Below are 25,030 nucleotides of genomic sequence, written 5' to 3'. Positions count from 1 at the left end.
CAAAAAAACAATGATAGATAGAACCAGTACACTGGTTCGATGAGATGTGGTCTTGACGATACGGACAACGATTGAGAGACGAATATAAATGGCGAAAATTATTTATGTTTTCACATGAAAAGCGAGTGAAATGGAAATTAGGAGAGGGAGACGACAAGTGGAAGCCTACGTTCCAAAAGTGAGACACGTAAAGACTAAAGAGTTGTAAGAAGTCGTGTGGTGAAAGTACTCTCATCTTCACAAATATGTTTTGGTTTTATCTTCACATGCTTTGTCCTATCCTACGTGTCCATCTAATCAGTTCGGTTCGTCCAAATCATTTTAAAATCAAATAATCGTATCAGATCTTATCTACCATAAAGGAGGTGAAGGTCCATTTCCGTTTTAAGGATTTTTTTATTTGAATTATTACCAACGGTCAAAAGTACTTCTTTGATAATGTATGGTTAGGTTTAAAGACATTTGACAAAAAAAAGTGTGAAATATGGAAATACAATTAATTAATGTAATACTATTATCTTCGTTTCCAAACAATTTTTAGTTATATTACTATTTATGTTTCCAAACAGTACTAAAATGCACTTCAGTTTTAATAATATAGATATGATAATAACTTCCATAACCATGGCATAAGTACTCAATTACTAGTAAAATATAAGCTAAAATAGATAATTTTTATATATATTTATATTTTAAACCCAACAAAGCATTTGACTGAAATAAATAATATATAATGATCAAATCTTAGGGGTTTCTATGTTTTTTCGTACTCAGTATATATTATGTGCTGAACTTGAAAAATATGACTATAAATTAACAAGCTGTTAAATTCTCACCAAAATTTTGTGATTAATGTTTAGATATTTATAATATAATACAAAATTATTATATTAAACTAAATAATTACTCAAAATTTGATCTAAATAGCTGCATTGTATTTTTAATATCAATTGTTAATTAGTAAACAATCACCCTTTTCAAGATTTTTATCTATATAAAATAACCCTTCTTTATAATAATATATTTCGTATTTTTCATATTATATGTGCATAGTTGATACATCATATTTTCTGAGACTTAAAATCTTAAATTTTGTGGTGTATTGATATCAGTGAACTATTAATAAAACCACTAAACTAAATGAACTTCTAAAAATATATAATTTTGTTTATTTTTCAAAAATTGAGAATGATAAACTGATTTCAAGACAGTCACCGGCCTAATGAGCTATGATTAAATAATTACTGTGATATTTCTTGGTTTGTCAACATGACTGTAAATAATTCTACACATATTAACAAAAGACAGCGAAAATGTCATTTTTCCATGGGAATATAAAGCTTTGCCAAAGTTGTGTAGTCCCGAAGTGATCTCCTCAAACCGTCCATGCTTCTCTCCACACATGTTTGTACAACACTGCCTCACGTTGAAGTCTATAGCTGACCGGTTCGAGGCGCAGTTGCAAAAATTGCTCTCAAACCCTAGGCCTGATCTCCAATCAGGAACCAGAGAAGCAATCTCTCCATCGATCATGTTAGCTATCTTTGTCACATCACGGTCTTCCATCTCCAGCTCTTCCACCATCTCTCTTGCAACGCTAATTGCTGTGTCGCTTTCTATGTCAAACGGGAAGTATATGTTCCTCACAAGCCCTGCAACGAGAGGAAACTGTTTATGGTCTGAAACATGGAACTTTTAGAACCAAAAAAAAGGTTGTCTGGTCACAAACCTTCCTTGTGCCCACAATAACACTTCGTGCATCACCACCATGTCCAAGAATTCAAACCTGTTTGTGAATGGAAGAAGACATTCAATAAAGAAGATGACCAAGGTGAGAACTGAGTAAAAAAATTAGCAGCAGCTACACCATGCCTAGTATCAGGTGAGTCCCTCTCAGACTTCCTTTTTCTGCTTTTACCATTCACGTCATCAGATATATATCTGGGGTCCACCGAAAATCCATCTCCATGATACTTCGCATGCCGATAGAAGTCCCCACGAAGGTCTGCCAGACTACCTTTTACGGGCTTCATTTGATTTGCATATTTGCTTGACTTTGCAACATTGCTGTGGGACTGCCTTGCTGAATATGGTGGACCCATGAAATGTTCGGAATTCATTTCTCCCTCCCTGGAAAACTTATGTTTCTTTCCAAGCCTCAAGAATCCAGATTTCTTTCTAACAACAATATCCTGATCCCGCCAAGAACCTGTTCCAAAGAGTGGATCCTGGTCATCATCATCCATATTATCTTCTGACCCAAGAACCAAATGAGAACCATACTTGTGCCTAGCGAGAGAAGAGGTGTTGTATGCAGAGGTCATACCTAACCCATTACAACCTGAAGCATATGGCCCAACAGACGTTTTATCAAAAGGAAATTTCAGTGTTGCTGTCTTCGGTTTGGACTTTGGTTTGCCATATCTATCCTGTTCTACAATCGTAAGCTGCGGCTGCCACTGCCTAGGAAACTCCAAACCTGAATCAACAACATAACCTGAATGACGGGCACTTTTGTTCTGCGCAGACATCCTATCTTTTACCTTTCTGCTCCATGGCCCATCAAAAGGTTCTTCCTTTTCTGATGAATCCTCCTCATAATAGTCCTTTTCCTCGCGCATTAGAGTCTCCTCGGATTCATAACCTTGCTTCTCGATTACAGATCTCGCCTCTTGAATCTCTATCAACTGCTTGTTCTGAAGCTTCTTTAGGTTCTCAAGAAGCTTCGTTTTGGCTCTGAAGATTCCTCTGAGCTTCTCATTCGCGGCTTTGACTTCGTCTAGCTCTTCGCACACCTTCTCCATCGTTTAAGCTAATAACACTTTCACTGTAACCACCCACAAAAGCAAACGAACAACAAATTGAGCAAATCGAGATCTAAACCCTAACCAATCTAAATGGAATCGAAATCATAAAGAAGGAATTGATGGATGGAGATGTAGTGGAGTATTGATTGTGGAGTTCTGGATCGGGAAAACTGAAACGATGGTGAAGAAAGGTGAAGACGAAGAGCGAGAAGAGTAGAGGCCTCGTGTCATCCGTCTTGCGTTGAAGTTTTTTTTTTTATTCGAACTGGGTAGCAAAGCCCAACACGAACCGGAGAAGCCCATCAAACACAGTCCGTACGTAAGCAAGAGATCTGCTACCCGATTTTTTTGCCAGCGTGTATTATTGGAATGTTTTGATTGGTCAAATATATTAGCTTATGTGGACAGGCTAGAAACACTCCATATTCACCTTTTAGTATAGGACTAGTGGTATTCCGGCGCGTATGAATTCAAAATTGTTTGTAATCATGGAATCACCAGTATCTCTAAATAAACTCTTACATCGTGTGTGTATATTCTTTTACCTGCTTCATATGATGTTGTTGGTAGATGTTTGATGGTAGATACGGGTTTCAAGCATTTCCGCTTTCTTGAGCAAGCATTGACTGCAACCAAGCTGGACCAGCCACATCAATGTAGGAGTGATGCCCTATTCTCGCACGTAACACTTCGTATATTCCTCCTTGGGATAACATGTTCAAGACTCCAACCATAGTAATCTTGAAAATATATCATTAGTTATGTCATGAAACCAAGGGAAAATGCGAGGATTTAACATGACCTCTCTTGACTGGATCATATGAGATTCAAAATAAGATTTGCTATAATACTTAAAAGTGACACTAAAACTGTTACAATGTATTGTAAAATAATAATATAGTTTAATAGTCATCTAAATGTATGTCATTTAATACGTGTCGTCTTAAAAAAAATCATATTTTATGCTTATAGCTTTCACTCTAAATATGGAAAAGCATTCATAAACTTAAATAATCTTAAGATCAACATTTGACATTGTTGTTTAGCATTGTTGTGATTGATGAACTTTTTATGTAGACTTTTCTGGAGTTTAAGTTAAGAAAATAATATCCTAGGTGTGTATGTTGTTATGAAATTGGGTTGTATTCTTATGTTGGGGTTATACTGTGATCCGTTTTCATATTCATGTCAAAATTGTATCTTTTTGCATTGACAAAATAATGTCATGTAGTTTCTACACATTGCTCTGCACATTTATGGAGATTACATATCTCTCTATCCATTTTTTATGACTTTAAAGCATTTAGTTCAAAATAGAGTTTTCTCATTTTTCTTTTCATAGGATTATTTTCATATGTTCTTTGTTACCGCAACTGAGTACGCATGATTGTTAATATATATGGAAGGAGACGTTATTATAGCAAACATTTTTAAATAAATATTGTAAGATTTTACAAATTTTAAGCTAATATGTAATTTAGTGATCACTTCTGTTTCTTAAGCTCCTTTATATCTATGTTTCTACAAATTTGATGTGAAACTTCTTTTCATTTAATCAAAATCTATTTATTTTTCGCTTCAGGTATGTTTATATATATATATATATATTAATTATGCATATAGAGGCAAAACATGAATCTTTGTATTGATATCCAGTGACTCCTTCCATGTCTTAATTTTTAGATATTCAAACAAACTTACATAACTTGTGGTACGATTTTATTGACAAACTCCGTTTTTTTTTAAGAATTTTTAACAATAGCACCATTCATAAATTTTTAACTTCTTCCTAATTAAAGTTAGGATATGATTTCCAAACAACATTTTAACACATAAAAATAAATAAATTGATTAATGTAAGAAATCTAATTTAGATATTCCTTTTTTATTTTTTACCACTATGACAATTACAAAATCATTTAAATTTGAATATATTATTTCTAATCCATTCTTAACCAATTGTGGTAACTGAAAATGAGAGAAGGTTGATCACCTTAACTTACTGTGTGACTACTAAATGTACATTTTACGTTAAAAACAGATCATAATCAACAAATTTCACACCACATCAGTTTTTTGCACCTGAAGAAATCTAATGTTTCTATTTGAATAGAGAAATTTGTTTTTGTATAAGACCAGTCAATATGTTTAATTTGCTGCAAAGAAATTCAAATATGCAAATCTGAAATGTTATATATTATTCCATTGTGATCTGAGTGACATTAGAAACTGAACCTCAAGCTAACAATAAGCAAATGTACTTCCACACAAAATGTAAAAAAAAAAAAGAGAAATATTCAATCACGTGTAAAGAACCAAAACACATTTTATTTGGCTCAACACACATAATATCTCATAAGTAAAGACTGGCACACTCAAGTCTGTCAAAATATTATTCAACTCCTAAAATAGATGAAAAAAAAAAAAAAAGCCCTAAGCAAAGTTAATATGCCAAACTCTCTCAGGCTCTCACATGTATTTAGATAAGCAAAATTGTAAATTCTGAAACAAATCATTATTCTAGTTTACTTTCTATTTGTTTGTAAGAGAGAACTTAGTTTTTTTTTTTTTTGATCAAAGAGAGAACTTAGTTAAAGTACCTTAATTTGTTATAGGACCTCATCAAAAAGGATTGTGCATGCAGACAACAACACCAAGTCCAAACAAACTGTTAGAGATTCTAGAAGTTGTGTTATCTCGATAAAGAAAAGTGATTTGTCGAGTATTTGATTCCTTATTGACAAACAATTTTCGGTAGATGAACTGTATAGTAAGTGGAAACAAATCCTCACGTATTTAACTCCAAACAAACACATCAACAAATGAGTTTACCTCATACAAATTCCATTAGCCCCTTCTCCACTGTTGTTTAAAAAAATCTAATCTCCAGACAGGCAAACAAAATAAACATATTTAATTCCGCCCACCCTGAATGTGAAAGGGGAAAAATATATTCGCAGAAAATAAATAAAACTTGGTTTGTCTCGTTCCTTTTTTATATATGCAAATTTTGCAGAGAATGGGAGGGGAATGGAACAATCATTCATCCCTATCAATCGTCTTCGTTTCCGGTGAGAACGAAAGAGAAATGAGCGTAGAATTTGTTCTGAAACTCCACCAAGTGGAGACGCAGTGCGCGAAGGAACGTGCTCAGTGTCTCTATCACCAGCAGCAATCCCACAATATGAAAACAATGATCCCAACGATCAGGATCAACACATTGTTGTACCTGTTTATTTAAATGAAAAAACAAAGATCGATTAGTTGATTTGCTAATATTAGTTAGACTAAGAGAGAGAGAGAGAATGAGAGGATGCGCATACCCCAAGCGAGAAGGACGACCTTCTCATAGTCTCATAGAAGACTGACGATATCTCCGAGTGTGCAAGACTGCAATACACACAAAGGATGATTGATATAGTTAAGCCATGAGTAATATATATAGTAGCTTCCTACTACTCCATGATTAGATAGATACCTGAGAGCCCATATACGCAGGTAAGAAGAGGTGTTGGAAACAGATCTAAGCAAAAAATTCTATGGTGTGAAAAAACTGATGCACAAAGATCTCGCCGAATTCAAACTCCCCGTGCCCATGTGATCCTCCGCTTGTCGCTACATGAAGACTCTCATCCGTCTCCTCAATAGGTGCGTAAGACTGACCTTGTTGCTTCTGGATCTGGATAAGGAAACCATTTAGAATGACCAGCAATGGAAAAAGAAAGACCATTATATAGGAACTAAAAGGGAAAGCATCTCACAGCTTCATGTTGTTTCTTCAAGATGAACTGCTTTGAAAGCAACATACACAGAACATAGAAAATAGCCAGAAAGAGAAGCACAAGCTGGAAAAATGAGAAGACTATATTGCAAATCACACAAACCTGAAACTGATGAACTGGAAGAGCATCATAGAACTCATGAGCTATGATTATTGTTGGTACTGCCAATGCAAGCAAAAGAGAACAATAGATACAATGAGGAACGATGCAGATCATCATATTTTTCATTGCTTACGACGTTGACTGTTGCTATATTAAGCCAAGAGCCTCATAAGAGATTCTCAATAAGTAAATGTAACAAACATGCATACCTCCTAATGGTACCTCTTCAAGAGTAGCGTGCCAGTGCACAGGTGTCCCAGCTAGTGAACTTATAGCTTTCTTCTCCGAACTACTTTCATCTGTGCACTTCAGGTTCTGGTGCTGAAGTTTCTGCAACGCGGGACTGCACTCCACCAAGTGTATATGCAATGACTCCGTTAAATTTCTAAACTTTGATGTACCCTAAACGTGGACAGTCCCCAACAGAGACACCAGTGAGATAGTTATCACGGTGGCTGGTATGAGTACCGCTGAAAACGCTTTAAAAAAAACAAATAAACAACCAGAATCAAGACAATAAGATCAGATACATACATATGCTAACATTGGTAAAGATATAGTAAATATATATGCTTAGTGATGTCTTCAATAAGAAGAAAAAGATTCATCATTTATGACATAATTTAACAAAGGAGCCGTAAGATCAAGAAAACAAATGGACACAGGAAGTAGAAGTAGATTTGTAGGAATAAACAAATAAGAACTTACCGAGATAAAAGGAATCTGGGAGATCCACTGCTATAATTGACTAATCAGAAGATACTTTGGCGAAAATGAGTGATGATTGATGGAGATTGAATTAATAAGGAACACCACACGAAAAACACATAACTTGTACCGTTTCAGATTCAGTGATGAAGTTCAGAGGTCGTAGCTGGACGGAGATGGTGTCGACGGATCTGCGGTGAGGGATGGCGGTTCCCTCTCGTTTGTTTCTCTTCGGTCCAGCTTATTCCCCGCCGTCTTGGGAGTGCGTCAGCTTGTGATTCTCAGACCTAAGCGACGATTGGAGGCTTGAGCAGATCCGTGAAGCTAGGGTTTCGGAGTTGGTCTCTGTTTCGGAGCCACCGTTTAAGGCCGCGGGACAACTCCGTAGGCGGCGGATCTGGCGGTAACAGGTGATGGATCTAACGCCGATCTTGGACACACCGGCATGGCGAAATCCCGACATCCTGCCCTTGAAACCGTCTGTGTTCAACGGAGCCGGAAGCTATGCAGAGGAACGTACGGTTTATTTTTTAACATAAACGTAGGGTTTCTTTGTTGACTCGGCTGATGACATGGCAGTAAAGACGAATTTGATTGGTTGATTTTCTGATCTGACGTGGCATAGCTAAGAAGGTTTCTTATTCTCCTTTTAGTATAGTTTTGATTATTTTACGACGAGGAGAGGCTTATCACTGGATGTGATAATGGAATAATTAGGAGGTAACGTAAACAAACACTCTTTCTTCCATGAGAGAAGGCTCTATACTGTTTATCTTCGCTACTTAATTCATTCAAATTATATTTGCATTTTTTTCTCGTTGGAATACTGGCACTGCCCAACAGAATCATACAAGCCAATTGGGTCTCACGAGTTCCCTATCGAAGATCTCGGTATCTTAGACTTCTCTGCTCTTTAAATTAACAGTGTGTTACACCATGTTAACTATTTATTATACTTTTGTGTAGAATGAGTGTTTCTAACTGTTTCGTGTTAAACCTCACTTGAACCTCTCTCGCATGAGAACAAATTTCTTGTACAGGTAGCAAGAGGAAAACAAAAAGCAAAGCAAATCCAGTGGACAACAGAGCTTTCTTCGCAGACATGTAGCTTTTGTTTCAGATTCATACTTGAGCCATCTTTTGTGATTCTGACAGTTTTGTTGATCAACATTATCTTTTCTTAATGTTTTACCATATTGTGATTATTTAATCACATTACCAATCAAACATGCGACCTTTACTCTATTCAGACATACAAGATTCGAAAGAGGCAAATGATTTCAAAAGAACTTGTGTTCAAGAGTTTACGTATGCAACTTTTTCAGCGCAAAGGAATACAAGTAATAAACTAATAATTAAATTTGATAAGCAAGAGCCTTGTGAAGGCCTGAAAGAACCAAACATGAATGCAACTATACTCAAGTGTGATGCTTTTCTGACTTGTCTTTAAGCTATTGCCGATTTGATTGTCTCAGTTTGTGTAGGACGCCACCATGACTTCTTAATCGAAAGCAAGCCTTCATTGTCTTTAGACTGTGTAGTTTTCACCTCCCATTTCATAGACTTCACCATCTTCTCAACCTCCCCTATTGTCTCCATGTCGTCTCTTATGATGAAAGTTCCCTCTGGCCTCAGAATCCGATCCACTTCAGCCATTACCGACTCCAACTTGCACCTGTAACGCAAAAGGAGAGAAAGGTTTATATTGATTAAATGAGATCAGAAGCTGTGAGTTGAAGAAAAGGGAACCGGTGATGTAATTATCTACCTCTTCCTTAGGGTGGAGAAAAGATGATCAGCATGGAGAAGGTCATAAGTCCTTGGATAAGTGTTGAATGATTCACACCAGTCATGATAGATTCCAAACAAACCACGTTCATATATGATCGGAAGCGTATCAGGAGCGTCCACAGGAACCACGTTCATCACCCATAGCTTCAGATCCTTCAAAGCAGCAGCAAATCCTCCATAGACTGCCCTCATGTCCATCACATTTCTCACGTTAGACCAATCGATCCCCATGCCATCAATGTATGACTTCGCGACAACAGTCTTCCACTTCTCTTGGTCCGCTGCGAAATCCTCTGGTGCAGGCTTTCCATAAACGCCTTCCTGTGAATCCAACCACTCAGGCGCAGTCTCGAGCCTCTCTGGCCACATGTTGGGCCATGATGCTCCTCGCTTCGATGAGTCTTCTGTCACTTTATGCATACATGCCTCAAGTGGAACATTCCTAGAAACAGTAAATCAAACATGTTAGCCTCTCACTTTACTAGTGAATTGAGAAAGGGTGTAAGGACACAGTACCAAGCTGCGTTTTGATCATCGGAATCCTTGCAGAGAGGAGGATCATTTTGAGGTCTTTTGTTGTAGCATTCATTTGTAGTTGGCTTTTGGTATATGGCAGCACCAACCTCATTCAATTTGTCTTTCTTAATTGTCACCAGCTTCCAACACATTGCCTTTGTAAGCTCAGACATTGCTACAACAACACAAAGAAGGTTAAAATCAAATTCCAAAAGCCTATTCTGAGGTAGAGAGCGATCAAAAAGTTTCCTACCTTTCCATATACCAGAATCTTCCTCGTTCTTCCTATAGACAGGAGTGGCTGACCAGACAAAGAAACCACCCGGTCTCAAAGCACGGTTCAGTTCCAAAAGAAGCTTACCACCTTCATATCAAACAACAACCAAAAGCAATGTTATCATTTAGAACACAACTAAGACAAAAGAACACAATGAGTTTACCTTCAATATGCCAAGGGACTCTACAACGAGCACAATGGATAAGGTCAAAAACAGAACCGGGAAAGGGTAATCTTTTGGTTCCCATAACATTCAACATCGCAGGAATACCACGCTCCAGCGCGAACTGCACTTGCGCCTCGTGCTCATCCTTTGGTGCAAACGACAATGCAAGCACGTCTCTCTCGAAAAGGAAACCCCCGAAGCTAGCAACTCCACACCCAACATCCAATATAACACGGGTTCTGTTTCCCCACGCAATAGCAGGATACGACTGCAAACAAATACAATCACTTCAGTATTTTTAGCATGCCTTGTAATTAGAAAGCTATAAACTGTTACCTCTTGGATGAAATCAATGTAATGAAGGGCACCGTTCACAAACTGAGTACCACCACCAGGGAACGTGAGATGTTCACCGCTCATCTTCACCCAGTTTTGATGTCCCTTGATCGCTGCAAGCTTGGTGTGGGGAACATTGTTGTACCAGATCTGCAATCACACAAACATAAGAACAGATGTCATGACAGATCGTTTAAAGGAGAACAAGCGGTTTTGTTACTAAGTTCACCTTTTCTCTGCTGTTTGGCCACTTGATGGATCGCTTATACCCATCAGGGAGAGACACAAGGCAACGCGGAGACTCCTCAGGACAATGACGCTCGCGGTGCTCATAATGCATCGTAGACTGAAGCTTTTTGATGACTTGCAAGTTGTCAAGGCAAGGGATGTAGTCTGGTCCAGCAGTCACATTGCACGTCTTCCATTCATAGCTACTTTGTTGGTCTTTAGGTACAGAAGACTCTTGTGCTTTCTTCTCGTTCTGCGACTCGACCAATTGTGTTGACCAAGATCCATCTTTAGTGGTAGTCTCTTTTGTAATCTCAGCCTGGTCACCAGCTGGAAAGACTTCCTTGTTACTCTTCTCCGTGCTTTCTTCAGTTTCACTAGCGTTCTCTTCGGTTCCGTTATTACCATCTTCTGATTTGTTTTCTTCCGTGCTCTCTTCCAGCTGAGTTTTCTCTTTCTCCTTTGCCTCATCACTTTCAGACTCTACCTCTTTCACAACCTTCTCCTTTGATTCATCGCTTTCGGATTCTACTTCTTTCACAATCTTCTCTTTCTCCTCATCTCCATCACCATTCTCCTTCCTGTCCTCGACCACCTCAGTTTTCTCGCCAGAGCTTTCTTCAGGCTCAGTCTTCACTTGGCTATTCTCAGTCACAGCCTCGTTCTCCTCCTTCTTTTCTTCAGCAACGTTCTTAGTAACAGAGTCCACGTCTTTTGCAGTATCGGTAGATGAATAGCCAGCAGAATCATCCGAGGCAGACCAAGAAGAAGTGAACATCCAAGTCCCAACTAAACAGAGGGAAACAATCAAAACAATGGTAATGGTTAATCCATAGCTCGATGATTTCTTCCCGTCTACACGAGAATACTTCCCCATCGCCATGTTCCTCGTTGTCAATGAAACCTTTACTCACATCCACCTGAAAAAAAAAATATGACAATGGAGGAATCAGTGAAGCTTAGATCAGTAACTCAAGATGTACACTTTCTTACAATGGATCTGGTTATATGATCAAAAGCTCTAGCAATTACAGACAACAGCTGACTTATTGAGAATGAAACTGGTCATGCCGTTTATGTTTGTTGGCTGGTTAGGCTCAAAGTTCTAAACTTGGTACAGATCTAGATCAACAAACTGAACTGAATTACACAGATCTTACAACATAACTGAGAATTTTAAGATTCAAAAATGGATCTAATTTTAATGAACTGCGAAAAAAACAAGACATGAAGCAAAAAGTTTCAGGACAAAACATTATAAGTGAAAAAAAGGAACAAGATGAGTTCGAATCAGACATGAAAGCAATGCCAAGACAGAAGAAGCAAAGAGATCTGCAGAGAGGGTAGTGAGAGAGGCACAGAAAGATTACCAGAAGATCCTCTCAAAGACTGCAACTTGATGATCAAGGAAAGTAGTAAGAGTTTCTGGATCGGAGCTAGTTGAGTTTTAATTTCAACTTCCAGAATCCAGTGAGCGAGCTTTGTGGGTTAACGACGGCCTTAAATGGATGATTTTTTATTTTAAAATTAATGCGCAATTTCGTGTTTTTGAAGATTATTAATTAATAATTATTGCTGACAAAAAATAAAATTAATTAATAATTATTATTCCATGCCGCCTCGATCACCGACACAGATCTGAAGACACTCGAGTGTGTGAACTGCTTGCCAGCTAAATGAAACCCACGCGTGTTACGCCATCGAACCCATTCCTTTTACTTTAACGGGCCGTAAGCTTCGGCCCATCAAGGGCAATTGGTGGTGAAGTACGTAACAGCACCCGCAATGGACCAATTTTTTAGCTTCAAAACTGAGGTAAAAAATAGTAAAAAAATTTGATGGGTCTCACAATATATTAAGGATTGGTCTTTTCGTATCCTTCTTTAATGATCAATTTGCTTGGAGTATTGTAACTGTTCTCGGCCCCGCTGTTAGGTGGCGATCCACCATTGGTTATTTTCTTTTTTTTTTTCAGCTGAAAAATAAAATTATAATAATTAAAAAAAAAAAATTCTTATCATGATTGTGGATGGTCTAATAATTATGGTTCTGCTTGTTCAGTTGTTCTGATTTGATTAGATAAGAACTGGTCAAAAGATTTACATAAGTATGCATATTTAAACAAGAAAAATCTATATGAGAAATCTATAAAGTTTTGTTTATCTATTTGTGTGGACAAAATTTTGTTTGGTTTACTTGGTTGATAGCTCATAAAGTTATCGGAATTTTACTCACACAACTTCACTGCATTGTTGCGATTTCAGTAACTAACGTGTGATTTTTAATGCTAGCGTTCAGATGAGGCCAAGTAAACATTCACGTATCATTTTGTGTGCGTGTGTATATACACGAAACTGATTAAAAAGAAATTGCAACCGAAAATTCCTTGACATGAACAGATGACATATCTTATTAAAAATAATTATCTAACAAAGGCTGTTATTTGAGCTTCTGATGTCCACTCATTATTGAATATTTTACTCATGTTCTTCATCACCACACTAGAAGTCATGAATCACAATAGCAAATAATCAAATACTATAAAATCTAATCATTGGACCCGTAGGCGGTTCTGTGAGCAAACAAAGTTTCAGACACAGTGCTAGGTATATCAACAGTAGCCAAGTAAGTCTTGGCTAATACTTGCCTGTAATTATCTTCCAGAGCCTGCCATCACATCAAACAAACCGCAGCAACTTAGCGACGAGGTTCGAACAACTGGTGGACCAGAAAGCAAAAGACTCTGCATATATATATGTCCAGAAGATTTAAGGAAACTGCTCAAATACACAGGAGGGGAGAAAGAAATAACAAGAGATGATGATACCTTCTCTTGAGAACATTCTGGCACTTCAGATTCTTTCACACTCTTGACATCTTTGCTTGTTTCTGGCACTTCAGATACTGGAATGCTACCCTCCTTTGCTTCTTCTGGTCTATGCTTCTCTTCACTTTCATCAGACTTATGCTGGACAGAATCCGAAATTTCAACTTGCTTGCTTTTGTCCACACCATTCTCCTCTTGGCCTGTTCCTCGTCCAAGTGCTGTAAAGCCTTCATCTATCGCTTCTTGTCCTTGAGGAGCGTTTGCATCTTCTGTTTTCTCTTTGACAGTGCTTTTCCCTAGACCAGATAAGGGAGAAGGTGATGGATCTCTTGTCCAAAATTCCCCATTTCCTTGAGAACAAGAGGAACTCAAATTTCCATCACTTTCTCCCTCATCTTGGCTTCCATGTTCATCATACCCTGAGATGTTCAGTAAACCTAAAGTTCAAAGAAACTACAAACAGTCTTTCTATTCAGAACATTACTCGGAACAAAATAAAAAGAAAACCATCCAGCACTTGTTGCAACTTGCAAGTAACTAATTGAAACAAACATCACACAGACATCCAAACACGAGTCATATCAAAAGTGAAAGATGTGACTTGTTTTCAATGTTTCTTCTTTTCTAAAGTAAAGTCACAAACATTAGAACACTCTTCAGACAGAGATTTGACTAAATCTCTGTATACCCCACAAGATCCCCCAAAAGAAGATTCATATAAATTAGGACCAACGTGTATCGTTCAACTAAGTAGAGTATGAACTTGTAGTACTTTTAAAGAAGAAGACAGTATACCATGATCATTGATACCTTTGTTGCTTGGACAGGCTCCAAAAGCTTCCAGCTCCTTCTTCTTCTTCAAGGCCTTTCTCTTCTTCGCACCAGACGGCATGATGAACGGCTTGTAAACCAGCTGCTGCAGATGAGAATAAACGAAAAAAAAGGTTTTGGTGTTGGTTCGTTCACTCTAAAGGTTCTCGAGTTTCTCTTTGTCACAGTGGGGTTTGCTTGGCTTTGTTTGTTTATATGTGATGTTTATGTGGAGTTGAGTTTCTCTGACTTTTGTCTGCATGTTTGGGGAAAATCAAATGTCACTGTAACAGCCAAGTCAGGAGATAAGGCGTCGTCATACGGCTCCATATCTACAGTCGATCGGTTTCTTTTGGTAAACTTTCATATGATTTAATGTGGTTCGGTTTGGTTCAAATCGTTTTATCCAATCAGAAGCTCGTTACACCCTAGTTGCAGGGAAGCTTTACTGGACGTTCGCTTTCCACTTCGAATTCGAAACCAGAATCAGAATTTTATGGAAGCTTACAAAATCATGTTTCTAAAACGTTTTTAAAATATCATACTTAAAAACACTTTGGAAACTTACGATTTTCTTTTGGAATCATGATAATGTTTTTAATAAAAACACAATGTCATAAATAAATAACAAATTATGTTTTTGTTTTTATATAAAATCTAAAATTTAATAGAAATGAAATATAGAGAATATAAATATACAAATACTAAAACAAATACTATAAATATTCTCTTTGCATTGAGGTTTTTATTAGAGATATAGCATATATATTCAAATATATTGTCTCAATTATTTATGAAATATTAAAAATAAGTAATATAATAATTTCTTATAAAATTAATTTATGTGTATTTTCACATTTTTAAAATAAAAATGTTACTATTCACAGATCTTTACCTAAACCACTCTCTAACGTGAGTGTTTCATTTGCTCTGCCTTTTTAAATAAAATAACAACCAAACAAAAAAAATTTGCTCCACTTTCAAACAATATATTACTTTAGTAGATAGACTGCTTTTTGTTAATTGTTATCTTGAATGGGAAATAAAAGTGGTTCTTATACACCATATGGATGGACTGCTAATTAACCACTCCCCATTCGTAGCCTCTGAGTAGAAAGAAGTTACGATGAACCACCCCCATCGAAGATCACTACACTGGGAATAACAATATAATTTTTACAGAATCTGTATTGGTTAATTAAACAAAACAATTTTAAAATGAAATAAATAAATTATAAGTTCTCATAGATGAGAGTTATGGGTTTCTAGAATATAAGAAAGATAGAAGAGGTTACAATATATGTAACAGGTAGAAAAAATGTAGATTTAGATGCAGTTATAAAATATTTGAGTATTTTTTAAATAGATAATGTGGAAAAAAAAATGTTGGAGATAACATTTATCAATAGGTGATCATATTTTAATAGAATAGATTATTTAAATTATTATAAATAAATAAATGCTTTATTTTTATTTAAATCATATAATTTTAGTCATAAATTTTATAAAAAATTTATATATACATATATATATACGCTTCTAGCAAATACTTGCTTCCTAATTTTCTTTCAAAATCGTTTTTGCGCTTCCATACGATTCCGATTCTGGGTATAACATAGGTTACACCCGTGTTCTCATTTGGCTTAGGCAAATCTAAATTGTATAGGTCTTATAAAGGAAAGCATGACCAGCCCAGAACTTTTAATGAGCATGGAAAAAAACAATTTCAGTTTGCTAAATGGTTAGGGCATCAGCATTAGGAGTTCATAAGGGGGGTTCACACGCTTCCCGAAAAAAAAATTATTAAAATATGTTACAGTCACGACTCTGTCTCGCAACGTTCCTTCTGCATGAACCAGGGTCGTTACTGTTCAGCGGGCTCCACGCCACGTGGCGGCCCGCTATTGGTCAATTTTTTTTTTTTTTTTAAATCAAACGAAAAATAAATAAAAAATAAATAAAAAATTCACATGATGAACCCCAAACGGGGGTTAATTAATTCGGCTGCCCTTATGGATTGTTAATGGGCGAATAATAAATATGGCTTAATTAGCTCTTATCTTTATGAAAACTTCAATGCATTTCTCTCTGCATTTCTCTCCTTGATATCACCGGTGGCAACTAATTTCTACTAGTATCTTTCTCTCTCTCAATCAATGACAACCGAACAGCTGTTTCAGTTCAGCTTTTTGTCCAAGATAAAATCCAACTCAGATATATTCATCACTCTTCCATAATTCCAGTTAAAGTACAAAAGACACTTGAGACTTGACTAAAATTGGATTTTCTTTTAATTTTAACGTATAACAATTATTATTTTTCTTTCTTTTCTTCTCACAATTAAAACGAATTTCTCTGATGATGTCTTCTCTTATAATTGAGGAAAATAAAAAATTAAAAGAACCTGAAAACATATTTTTCTTTCAATTGTTTCACATTTTTCCCAGCTTTACTTTAAATTTATAAAACAAAACTGGTAAATTTTTCCGTAAATTGTAAGAATAATAGGAAGATAAATCAAATGGCAAAACCGGGTAGTAGTACTAGTAATAGGTTTAATTCAAGCCTCCAAAAAACCGGTTAACTTGAGAACCGAGTTCCGAACCCGGCTCAGATCTCTTCCCTTGAGAGTTCTTCCAGTACCTGTGCAAACCGAAAACGCCATTTCTCCTCCTTGGATCCTCCGTCCGACGATAACATGCGGCGGAACGATCTCTCCTCCACCGCCGGAGTACTCATCCTCCTCTTTCCCGACGTACCTCCTCCGAAACATGTTCTCGGGAACATTCACCGGAAGCGATCTCGATAACTCCGTCCTATTGATGATCCGGCTCGTCTTCTTCATCTCTTTTACACCGAACATGTGGTTTTCATTCCCGTCGTCTCTCTTGAAGCTGAAATCTTGGGAGAATAAAACCTCAGATTCATCGAATTCCTCGGCCATTAATAACAAAGAGAATTATAATTGGAAAGTTTTGTTTAGTTATGAGAGGATTAGAGATTTCACTAATCTCTGTAGATAATGGGATGGTTTCTTTTAAAGGGGAAGAGAGAAGAAGACAATGAAGGAAACGTAGAGAGTCTTGAGAAGTTGTGTTGGGGTTTTATGTGTGTTTAACTGTTTATCAAGTGCATGATGTCATGGTAATGGCATAGAGTGCGGACCCCGCTTTAATTTTCTATTTATTAATATTACAAATAGAAAAATAATTTTGGTATATGGACAAATCTTATCTATACGTGTCTATGCAATGCAAACTGAGACTTGACTCTAAACTGGATCGTTCCTTTGGTCACCATCACTAAGTCGCATCAGGTTTGTCATAGTTTTGTCTTTACTATCTTACTTTTCTAACTGTGTTTATAGCCGTGAATTTATTCCTCAAAAGTTCTTTTGTTCCAGGGTGCTAACTATATGCTTTAACCTTGAATTATCAATATTTTGGGGTCTATAAACACTCACACAAATAGATTATAGGTAGAGATGTTTTATATGAGCATTGAATGTTTATATGAAATATCACAATCATGGAAATATAATTTAATACCACTAGAACATTATAACAAAGTGGGTTTCAGTCAGTTTGTTGATTTTTTTCTTCTCCATTAATTTTAATACTAAACTGGCGTAAATTAATTATGATTGATTGTTAACAATCCAACTAATAGCTGGACGTGTCATAAGAAGAAAACAAGTTACTATTTTGAAATATTATCTTAGGCAAATCACTTTTTAAGCGTTGGGTGTATCCGTGTATGTTTTAGCAAAATAGAGACCACAGATTTTTTATGAGGCTGTGACACAATCCTCGTTCCTTGGTTTGGTTAGATGAAATAATTGAATATTTTTTTGCTCACACATCACAACTACAAACTTTTAGCAGTTTACTTTTATAACGAATATATGTAAATATATGACGTGAACACCCGTGAGTGAATATGCCATATTTTACAACTTGTGTATCATGAATGTTTCTCATGCATGGTTTACAAAACAAGTTAAAATTTTCTTCCGTAATTTTCTGGAAATATTTTAAAGCTAAACAATGTTTAAAATAAGCAAAAATAAATTATCAAAACTATGCATCAGAAGTTCAGAACCAGATCAAGCATCATGTCTAGATTTTGGAACGGGAAAGACTTGTACTTTTGTTTCGTACATGAAAAATAACTGCAGATTGCCATACAAAACTACATGGTCGAGCAAGTCTCAGCTATGAAAAAGTTAAATCTTTTTAATGAAATGAGTTTGTTTGAATCGATCACAATATGTAATCTACTTATTCTTGCTCTTTCAGGCCTTTCAACAAGTGGTAGGTTCGAATATTCTAAACTTTAAATGTAGGAAAGATAAAATAAGAGTTATTCTTGGGTTCACCCCCAAGATTCACCAGCCAATAGGATTTTATTATTTCAAATTTGATATTTTTTACAAAAGGAAACAAAATATTATCAAGTTATATTATGTTTTTAAAATAAAAAAGTAAAAAAAGCAGCTACAGAAAAAAAAAATTAAAAAAATATTTTTAACGTCGTCAGCAAAACATTAAACTTTAAATCATAATCCCTAAACTTTAAATCTTAAACCCTAAACCCTTGGGTAAACCTAAACCCTTGGGTAAACCCTAAACCCTTGGGTAAACCTTAAACCCTTGGGTAAACTCTAAACCCTTGGGTAAATCTTAAACTATAAATAAAAACACTAAACCCTATAACTCTAAACCCTAAATCCTAAACCCTGAACCCTTGAGTGTTTTAGTGTTTATTGATTTTGATTTAGAGTTTAAGATTTATCCTAGAGTTTAAGATTTATCCTAGAGTTTAGGGTTTACCCAAGAGTTTAGGGTTTAGGATTTAGGGTTTAGGGATTAGGATTTAGGGTTTAGGGATTAGGATTTAGGGTTTAGGGATTAGGATTTAGGGTTTAATGTTTTGCTGATGACGTTAAAAATATTTTTTTTTTGTAATTACTCCTATTTTTTATTTATTTATTTTTACCTTTTAATTTTAAAAAGATAATATAATTTGACAATATTTTATTTTCTTTTTTAAAAGATATCGAATATGAAATAACACAATCTCATTGGTTTTGGTTCACCTTAGGGGTGAACCCAAAAATAAGTCAATATAATAATTTGTTGATAACTTGGCTAGATTTTGAAGTAAGGTAAGACGAATTAATATACGGGAAGTTGGAAACAATACTTTCTGTGTGTTTTACTGAAAAAGGAATCTAGACGTCTGCGTGTACAGACACATCAGGCTCCGTTGCTTTCGGCCCACGCGTAGTGTTTTAATATTTTGGCACTGTATACAAATACTATTCTAACGTTAGTGGTAGTTTAAAATTTATAATTTTTTTTATTAACATGGGAACAAAGTGAAGGTGTTTTCTTTTGTAAGAATGCAAAGTGAAGGTGTTGCACCAAAAAAGAAAACAAAGTGAAGGTATTCACTTTCTAATGAGAAGATCAAATAACAATTTAAATTTATAAAAGCCATTGCAGTACTTACGGCAATGCCGGCGTATACAATGTCATGCTTCAAAATACCGCTCCCGCTGTGTAAACAGATTCAGTCTATGCTCACTAAGTTCTGGTGGGACGCTAACCCGGAGAAGAGAAAGATGTGTTGGGTTGCTTGGTCTACGCTTACCTTGCCGAAATATGCAGGCGGGTTAGGTTTCAGAGATGTGGAGACGTTCAATGACGCCTTACTAGCTAAGGTAGGATGGCGCATCATCCAGCAACCAACATCTTTGATTGCTCAGGTCCTGTTGGGAAAATATGCTAAGAACTCTACCTTTATGGAATGCTCGGCCTCCTCTTCGATGTCACATGGATGGCGGAGCATCCTCGCTGGACGTGATACACTAAAGAAAGGGTTGGGATGGATAGTTGGGAGCGGAGATAAGATATGGGTATGGAAGGACCCATGGCTCTCATGTGAGGAACCGATGACCCCAATAGGACCTGCGAACTTGCGAGACACGGAACTGCTAGTAAGTGACCTTTTATGCCCTATCTCAAACTCTTGGGATTTGGACAAGATAAGGCTCTACATCCCTCAGTATGAGGAGCATATTTTACGCATTGTCACAAGCTCGGCGCCCGCACCTGACCATCTAGAGTGGCTTCCAGATAAGTCAGGGAACTACACTACCAAGACAGGTTACGACTTAGATATGACCAGTGCTGTTGAGACTGATACCTCATTGTCTTCTTTCAACTGGAATAAGAACATATGGAATATCAAAACGTCACCAAAGATCAAAGACTTCTTATGAAAACTGGTTAGAAAGGCAATCCCGGCCAGCTCAAATTTAGTAAGCCGTGGGGTTCCTGCCTTTGATTGCAAGAGCTGCAACGAGTTTGAGGATGGCATGCATGTATTTTTACGATGTAATATTGCTGATCAAGTATGGAGTCTGGCCCCGCTGGAGACAAGGCCTGATAGGTTACTACCATCGATTGCAGCATTAATCACCACGGCGACAACACACACGGTCCTCCCTCCGACTGGTCTGACTGTTCCTCTGTGGCCCTGGTTATTATGGAACCTGTGGAAGGCAAGAAATAATCTCTGTTTTGAGGATAGAACCTTTTCCGCTATGGAAATTATGATGAAGTCCATCTCTGACGCAAGAGAATGGCAATCTGCACAGACCCTGGTCACTCATGCAGTTAAGCAAGTCCAGCTTAACAATGGTCCATCAAGTGCGCAAGCTCCCATTGCTCCGACCAGCACTGTAATTTGCAATGTAGATGCAGCATGGGATGCTCAAAATGGGAACTGTGGAATCGGCGGAATTTTCTCAGGAGGAAACCCCCGAGCGACAGTTGAGCCCATATGCTGCTCTCGCAGTTCTGTTTCATCGGCATTAATGGGTGAAGCCCTTGCCATTCGTGCAGCGGTGATGTATGCCGCTTCGTTGAATGTTAAATCCCTGATGATTCTGTCTGATTCTTTGTCCCTAGTGAAGTTTTTGAAGGGAAGAGGATCAGCTCCAGCATTGTTCGGCATTTTATTTGACATCTATCATTTTAGCTCTACTTTCGATGTTGTTTCTTTCTCGTGTGTTTCTCGTTTGAATAATGCGCTAGCTGATTCGGTGGCAAAATCAGCTCTCTCATTGCTAAACTCATCCTCCGTTAATGGAGGCTAGACTCTTTTAAGTTTAATGAATGAAGTGTGTTTGATCAAAAAAAAAACCTCTAACCACTAGGGAATGATAGGTTGCATTCATATAGAATTTAGAGGTCAAACTACAATGACTTGTTTGTAATACATTAGAACATTTTTAATGTAAAATTCTATTTTTTTCTTCAAAATAGAATAATTTTATAGTAGAGTTACTAGAGTAGTAGTTCTAATCATATTCTATTTTAGAAAAAAATGAAGTAACGAATAAAAAATAATTATATTACTTTATTTATAGAATAAATCTACTTCTAAAATATTGTAGAAAATATAGTAGGGTTAAAAGAATTTTTACTTTAAACTGTATTTGGAATAAGAAACGGAGTGGAGTTTAAAATACTCCAGGAGATGCAAGAAAATGAGATGGAATCATGTATACCTTTTTGGGGGATTTGTCTTAAAAGACTAACAATAACAAAATCATAAACATGCAAAATATAACAAAAAGTCATGAAATTACAAATAGTTAGAAGTATAAAGATTAGCTCAAAGCAAGCAGAACAATCAACTAAACAACAAACCGAATACTAAGCAATATTAAGATTTTGAAAGGGTTTAATCAGGCTGGAAAGTATTAGGCGTTAAGGATCTATCATAGAGATTAATTAATAAACTCACTTTTATACAGAGCATAAACTAGGCATTCTAAGTTCAAAAAATAAACTAGGCATTCCGTATTATTCATTTCGCGCCTATATATTTATGATCAAAAGTCTTCCTTTGTCACTGGTTGACTTTCAAGTTAACCACCTACGTTTAGATTTACGGTATTTGAAAAAAAGAAAGAAACCAAGAGGGGGATTAGGCCAAAAGATTAATGTCAATTGCAAAAAAGTTAAAGTTCATATATTCCACAACTGTAAACCTCAGGGTTGTTATACACTGACATCTCTTTAATGGAATTGTTAGATAACTCTTTATTGATGAAATGTATTACTACTCTGATGGTTATCGAAAAAATTAGCGGCACCAAGTATAGTAACACAATTCTAACTATTGCACTATCATTTGCTGTCTTCATAAATCCAATCATACAAATCCATCTATTTTTTTGTAAGAGTATAAGAAGAAAACAATACAAACTTACTTGTATTGTGGGGGAAAAGACTTTGGGATCTGAGAACCAGCGGAGCCCCCGTAGGCCATACTTTCCAGATCTATCTTCAAATGCGAATATTCTCCTATGAAATTTTAAATTCTCTGGTGGAGTAATCATTTCAATGAATCAAATGGATTGGAAAGCAATATTATTTATTTATAGTGGAGATAAGCTTATAATCATTAATCTTGTGACAAGAGCGCTTTTTTTTTTTTACTTAAGAAACTTTCGGTTGGATTTCCCGTAAAAGTTTAGAATCTCGCAATTACATACACATATATAATATATACATACACATACATGTATTTTAAAAACCTAAGAGCAAGAAATCCCCAATAAAATTGCTCTAAGAACTCTCGTTCTTGCATTTAAGATGTCAAAGTCTCAATGTAAGTAGTTGGCAAAAAAGGTCAAAATATAAGAACTGTTGTCACAAGATTTATAATGCAGACAAGGGATCACCTGTTCCTGAGATGCGAGTACACCCAAGATGTATGGAATGTAGTCTTCAGCAGATGCCACCCCCCTTTGGCGAGCTTCTCGGATTGGTCCGAACTACTATCTTGGATCCGAGCAGCTGCGACGCCAGAGCTAAAGCTTCTTAGGAAACTAACTTCTCAAGCTACGATTTTCCATTTATGGAAGCAAAGAAACAACCTGATACATAATCACATCTCACTCTCTCCTGTTTCAATCTTCTACTGCATTGATAAGGAGTTGAAAAACATTATCTCAGCAAGGAAAGGCAGGAAGTACTTTAGATCTCTTATGTCCATGTGGTTGAAATAAATAGGTTCTTGTAGGTTTAATTGGTGATTCATCTTGTTTTTATTTTTTTTTTGCTAAGATGGTTTAAACTTAAGATTGCAAAATCTTCCTTTCATTTATATGATATTTACAATTTAGCAAAAAAAAAAAAAAGATTTATAATGCAATAATTTGTACGTGTTCTTGCATTCTAAGATGTTGTCAAGTCTAAACATATGTCGCAGCAGGGTCTATTGAGCGAGGGCTAAAATTATTTTCATATATATGGGAAGAATTATTAAAATTCATTAAATATTGAGTTCATATATGTATGTGTGCGACAACATACATGCGTATACGTATGATTTTACGTAGGAAAATATAAACATGGTATCTTATGAAGGGAATATGTAACTGTTTAGTTATACGTTGTACGTATATTCTTGTGTTTATATACTGTGAAATTATGGTGGTGTGCTGGCTACGGAACGAACCACTAATTAACGGGCTTATCCTGATTATTCGTCGCTTACTGTTTTGGTTAATCTAAAACGCACGAAAATGTCACATGGAAAATAAAGTAAGATGAATTTGTAAATCTATTTTCGTGAGTAAACGGCACCTTGGCCAATGGCTGATGTTTCGGTTAGGTTCCTGTCTTCTCGAACCTTGTATTTTAAGCAAGCTATATTTGGATAGTCTAATAGGAATCTTGCAAATGTGTATATATATATGACTACTACATATGAATTCGTATATACTTTAGGTTACACTTTTTATATTCGTGTTGATGGCTTTGAGTTTAATTCCTTTGTACAAATTTATTTGTCCAAATAATCTTGATATACTTAAAGTGCGGATATAATATGTGTTCTTATGGAATCTTTCACTGATAGATTTAACAACTAACTAGCAACAGTGCCACCCTCCATGTAACGAGAATTCGTTACACATCTATATTATTAAAAAGAAGTGCTCATTTGAAAATGTTCTTACTTCATTAATTAAACTCACTTTTTTTTGCTTGTCCAAACTGCATAATTTATTACTTGTCTTTTCAGTTACATTAATGAAATATGCTTAAATGAAATTAAATTTCATATTTTATTGTTTGTCTTTTTCAGTTACCTTAATGAAATATCCTTAAATAAATTTGGACATAATGTCATTTAATCAACGAAAAAACTCATGAGTTATCCTTACGTGCTTAATTTTAATAATGGAGATTTTTAAAAACGTGCATCATTAAAATGTTACCTAAAATAATATATAACATGCATCAATAAAACTAGAATTTGACTCACACAATTGTACGGATATTATTTTCAGTTGATTAAATTTAAAAATAATTATTTATTCAAAAAATATTTAAGAATGACTATGTTTTTAAAAATTATATGGTATTATTTGCTCATAGCCCATTTGTCATTTGATAAATTGTTAGAAAGAAAATTTTAGCATAATATAACTCAGTTGTCATTTGCTAAATTTATGGTTTTTATTTATATTTTTTATTATTTAATTATAATATTTCCATTTTATATTTGAAAGATAAATTAATTTTTTTTCAAACAATATTTTTGTAAATGTATTTTTTTAAAAATAATCAATTAAAATTGTTATTATCATTGAAT

General features: G+C 35.8%; 5 protein-coding genes across 8 annotated transcripts; 1 reads left to right on the top strand and 4 right to left on the bottom strand.

Annotated features, from left to right (window-relative positions):
- Nucleotides 1-1,197: 1,197 nt before the first annotated feature.
- LOC125585113 lies at nt 1,198-3,032 on the bottom strand. The gene is made up of 2 exons (XM_048753561.1): nt 1,730-3,032; nt 1,198-1,652 (listed from the first exon to the last, which is right to left on the bottom strand). Exon 1 carries the CDS (start codon nt 2,802-2,804, stop codon nt 1,761-1,763), a length of 1,044 nt encoding a protein of 347 aa, XP_048609518.1. The 5' UTR covers nt 2,805-3,032; the 3' UTR covers nt 1,198-1,652; nt 1,730-1,760.
- A 5,627-nt stretch (nt 3,033-8,659) lies between these two features.
- Nucleotides 8,660-12,331, bottom strand: LOC106396212 (probable methyltransferase PMT25). The gene is made up of 8 exons (XM_013836547.3): nt 12,084-12,331; nt 10,715-11,633; nt 10,486-10,635; nt 10,147-10,417; nt 9,960-10,070; nt 9,707-9,881; nt 9,168-9,632; nt 8,660-9,074 (listed from the first exon to the last, which is right to left on the bottom strand). The coding sequence occupies exons 2-8, from the start codon at nt 11,594-11,596 to the stop codon at nt 8,846-8,848; spliced, it is 2,283 nt and encodes a 760-aa protein (XP_013692001.1). The 5' UTR covers nt 11,597-11,633; nt 12,084-12,331; the 3' UTR covers nt 8,660-8,845.
- Nucleotides 12,332-13,095: 764 nt separating this feature from the next.
- LOC106394532 lies at nt 13,096-15,633 on the bottom strand. Of its 4 annotated transcripts, none has more exons than XM_013835099.3 (3): nt 14,336-15,633; nt 13,541-13,959; nt 13,096-13,380 (listed from the first exon to the last, which is right to left on the bottom strand). In XM_013835099.3, the coding sequence occupies exons 1-3, from the start codon at nt 14,430-14,432 to the stop codon at nt 13,261-13,263; spliced, it is 636 nt and encodes a 211-aa protein (XP_013690553.1). In that variant the 5' UTR covers nt 14,433-15,633; the 3' UTR covers nt 13,096-13,260. The 4 variants fall into 4 exon arrangements, with proteins under 4 accessions (XP_013690553.1, XP_013690554.1, XP_048609517.1 ...); XM_013835100.3 differs by having other exon boundaries at nt 14,351-15,305; XM_048753560.1 differs by having other exon boundaries at nt 13,096-13,456; nt 14,351-14,576.
- Nucleotides 15,634-16,744: 1,111 nt separating this feature from the next.
- BNAC04G10900D lies at nt 16,745-17,467 on the bottom strand. The gene has a single exon (XM_013835044.2). It carries the CDS (start codon nt 17,292-17,294, stop codon nt 16,911-16,913), a length of 384 nt encoding a protein of 127 aa, XP_013690498.1. The 5' UTR covers nt 17,295-17,467; the 3' UTR covers nt 16,745-16,910.
- Nucleotides 17,468-19,868: 2,401 nt separating this feature from the next.
- Nucleotides 19,869-20,636, top strand: LOC106392782 (uncharacterized mitochondrial protein AtMg00310-like). Its single transcript, XM_013833568.1, has one exon. The coding sequence runs from the start codon at nt 19,869-19,871 to the stop codon at nt 20,634-20,636; it is 768 nt and encodes a 255-aa protein (XP_013689022.1).
- The last annotated feature ends 4,394 nt before the right edge of the window (nt 20,637-25,030 follow it).

This window comes from Brassica napus, chromosome C4 (genome assembly GCF_020379485.1).
Source record: "Brassica napus cultivar Da-Ae chromosome C4, Da-Ae, whole genome shotgun sequence".
NCBI classification, from domain to species: Eukaryota; Viridiplantae; Streptophyta; class Magnoliopsida; order Brassicales; family Brassicaceae; genus Brassica; species Brassica napus.
Note: the sequence above shows the minus strand (reverse complement) of the source record. Positions and strands in the feature narration are given on the sequence as shown.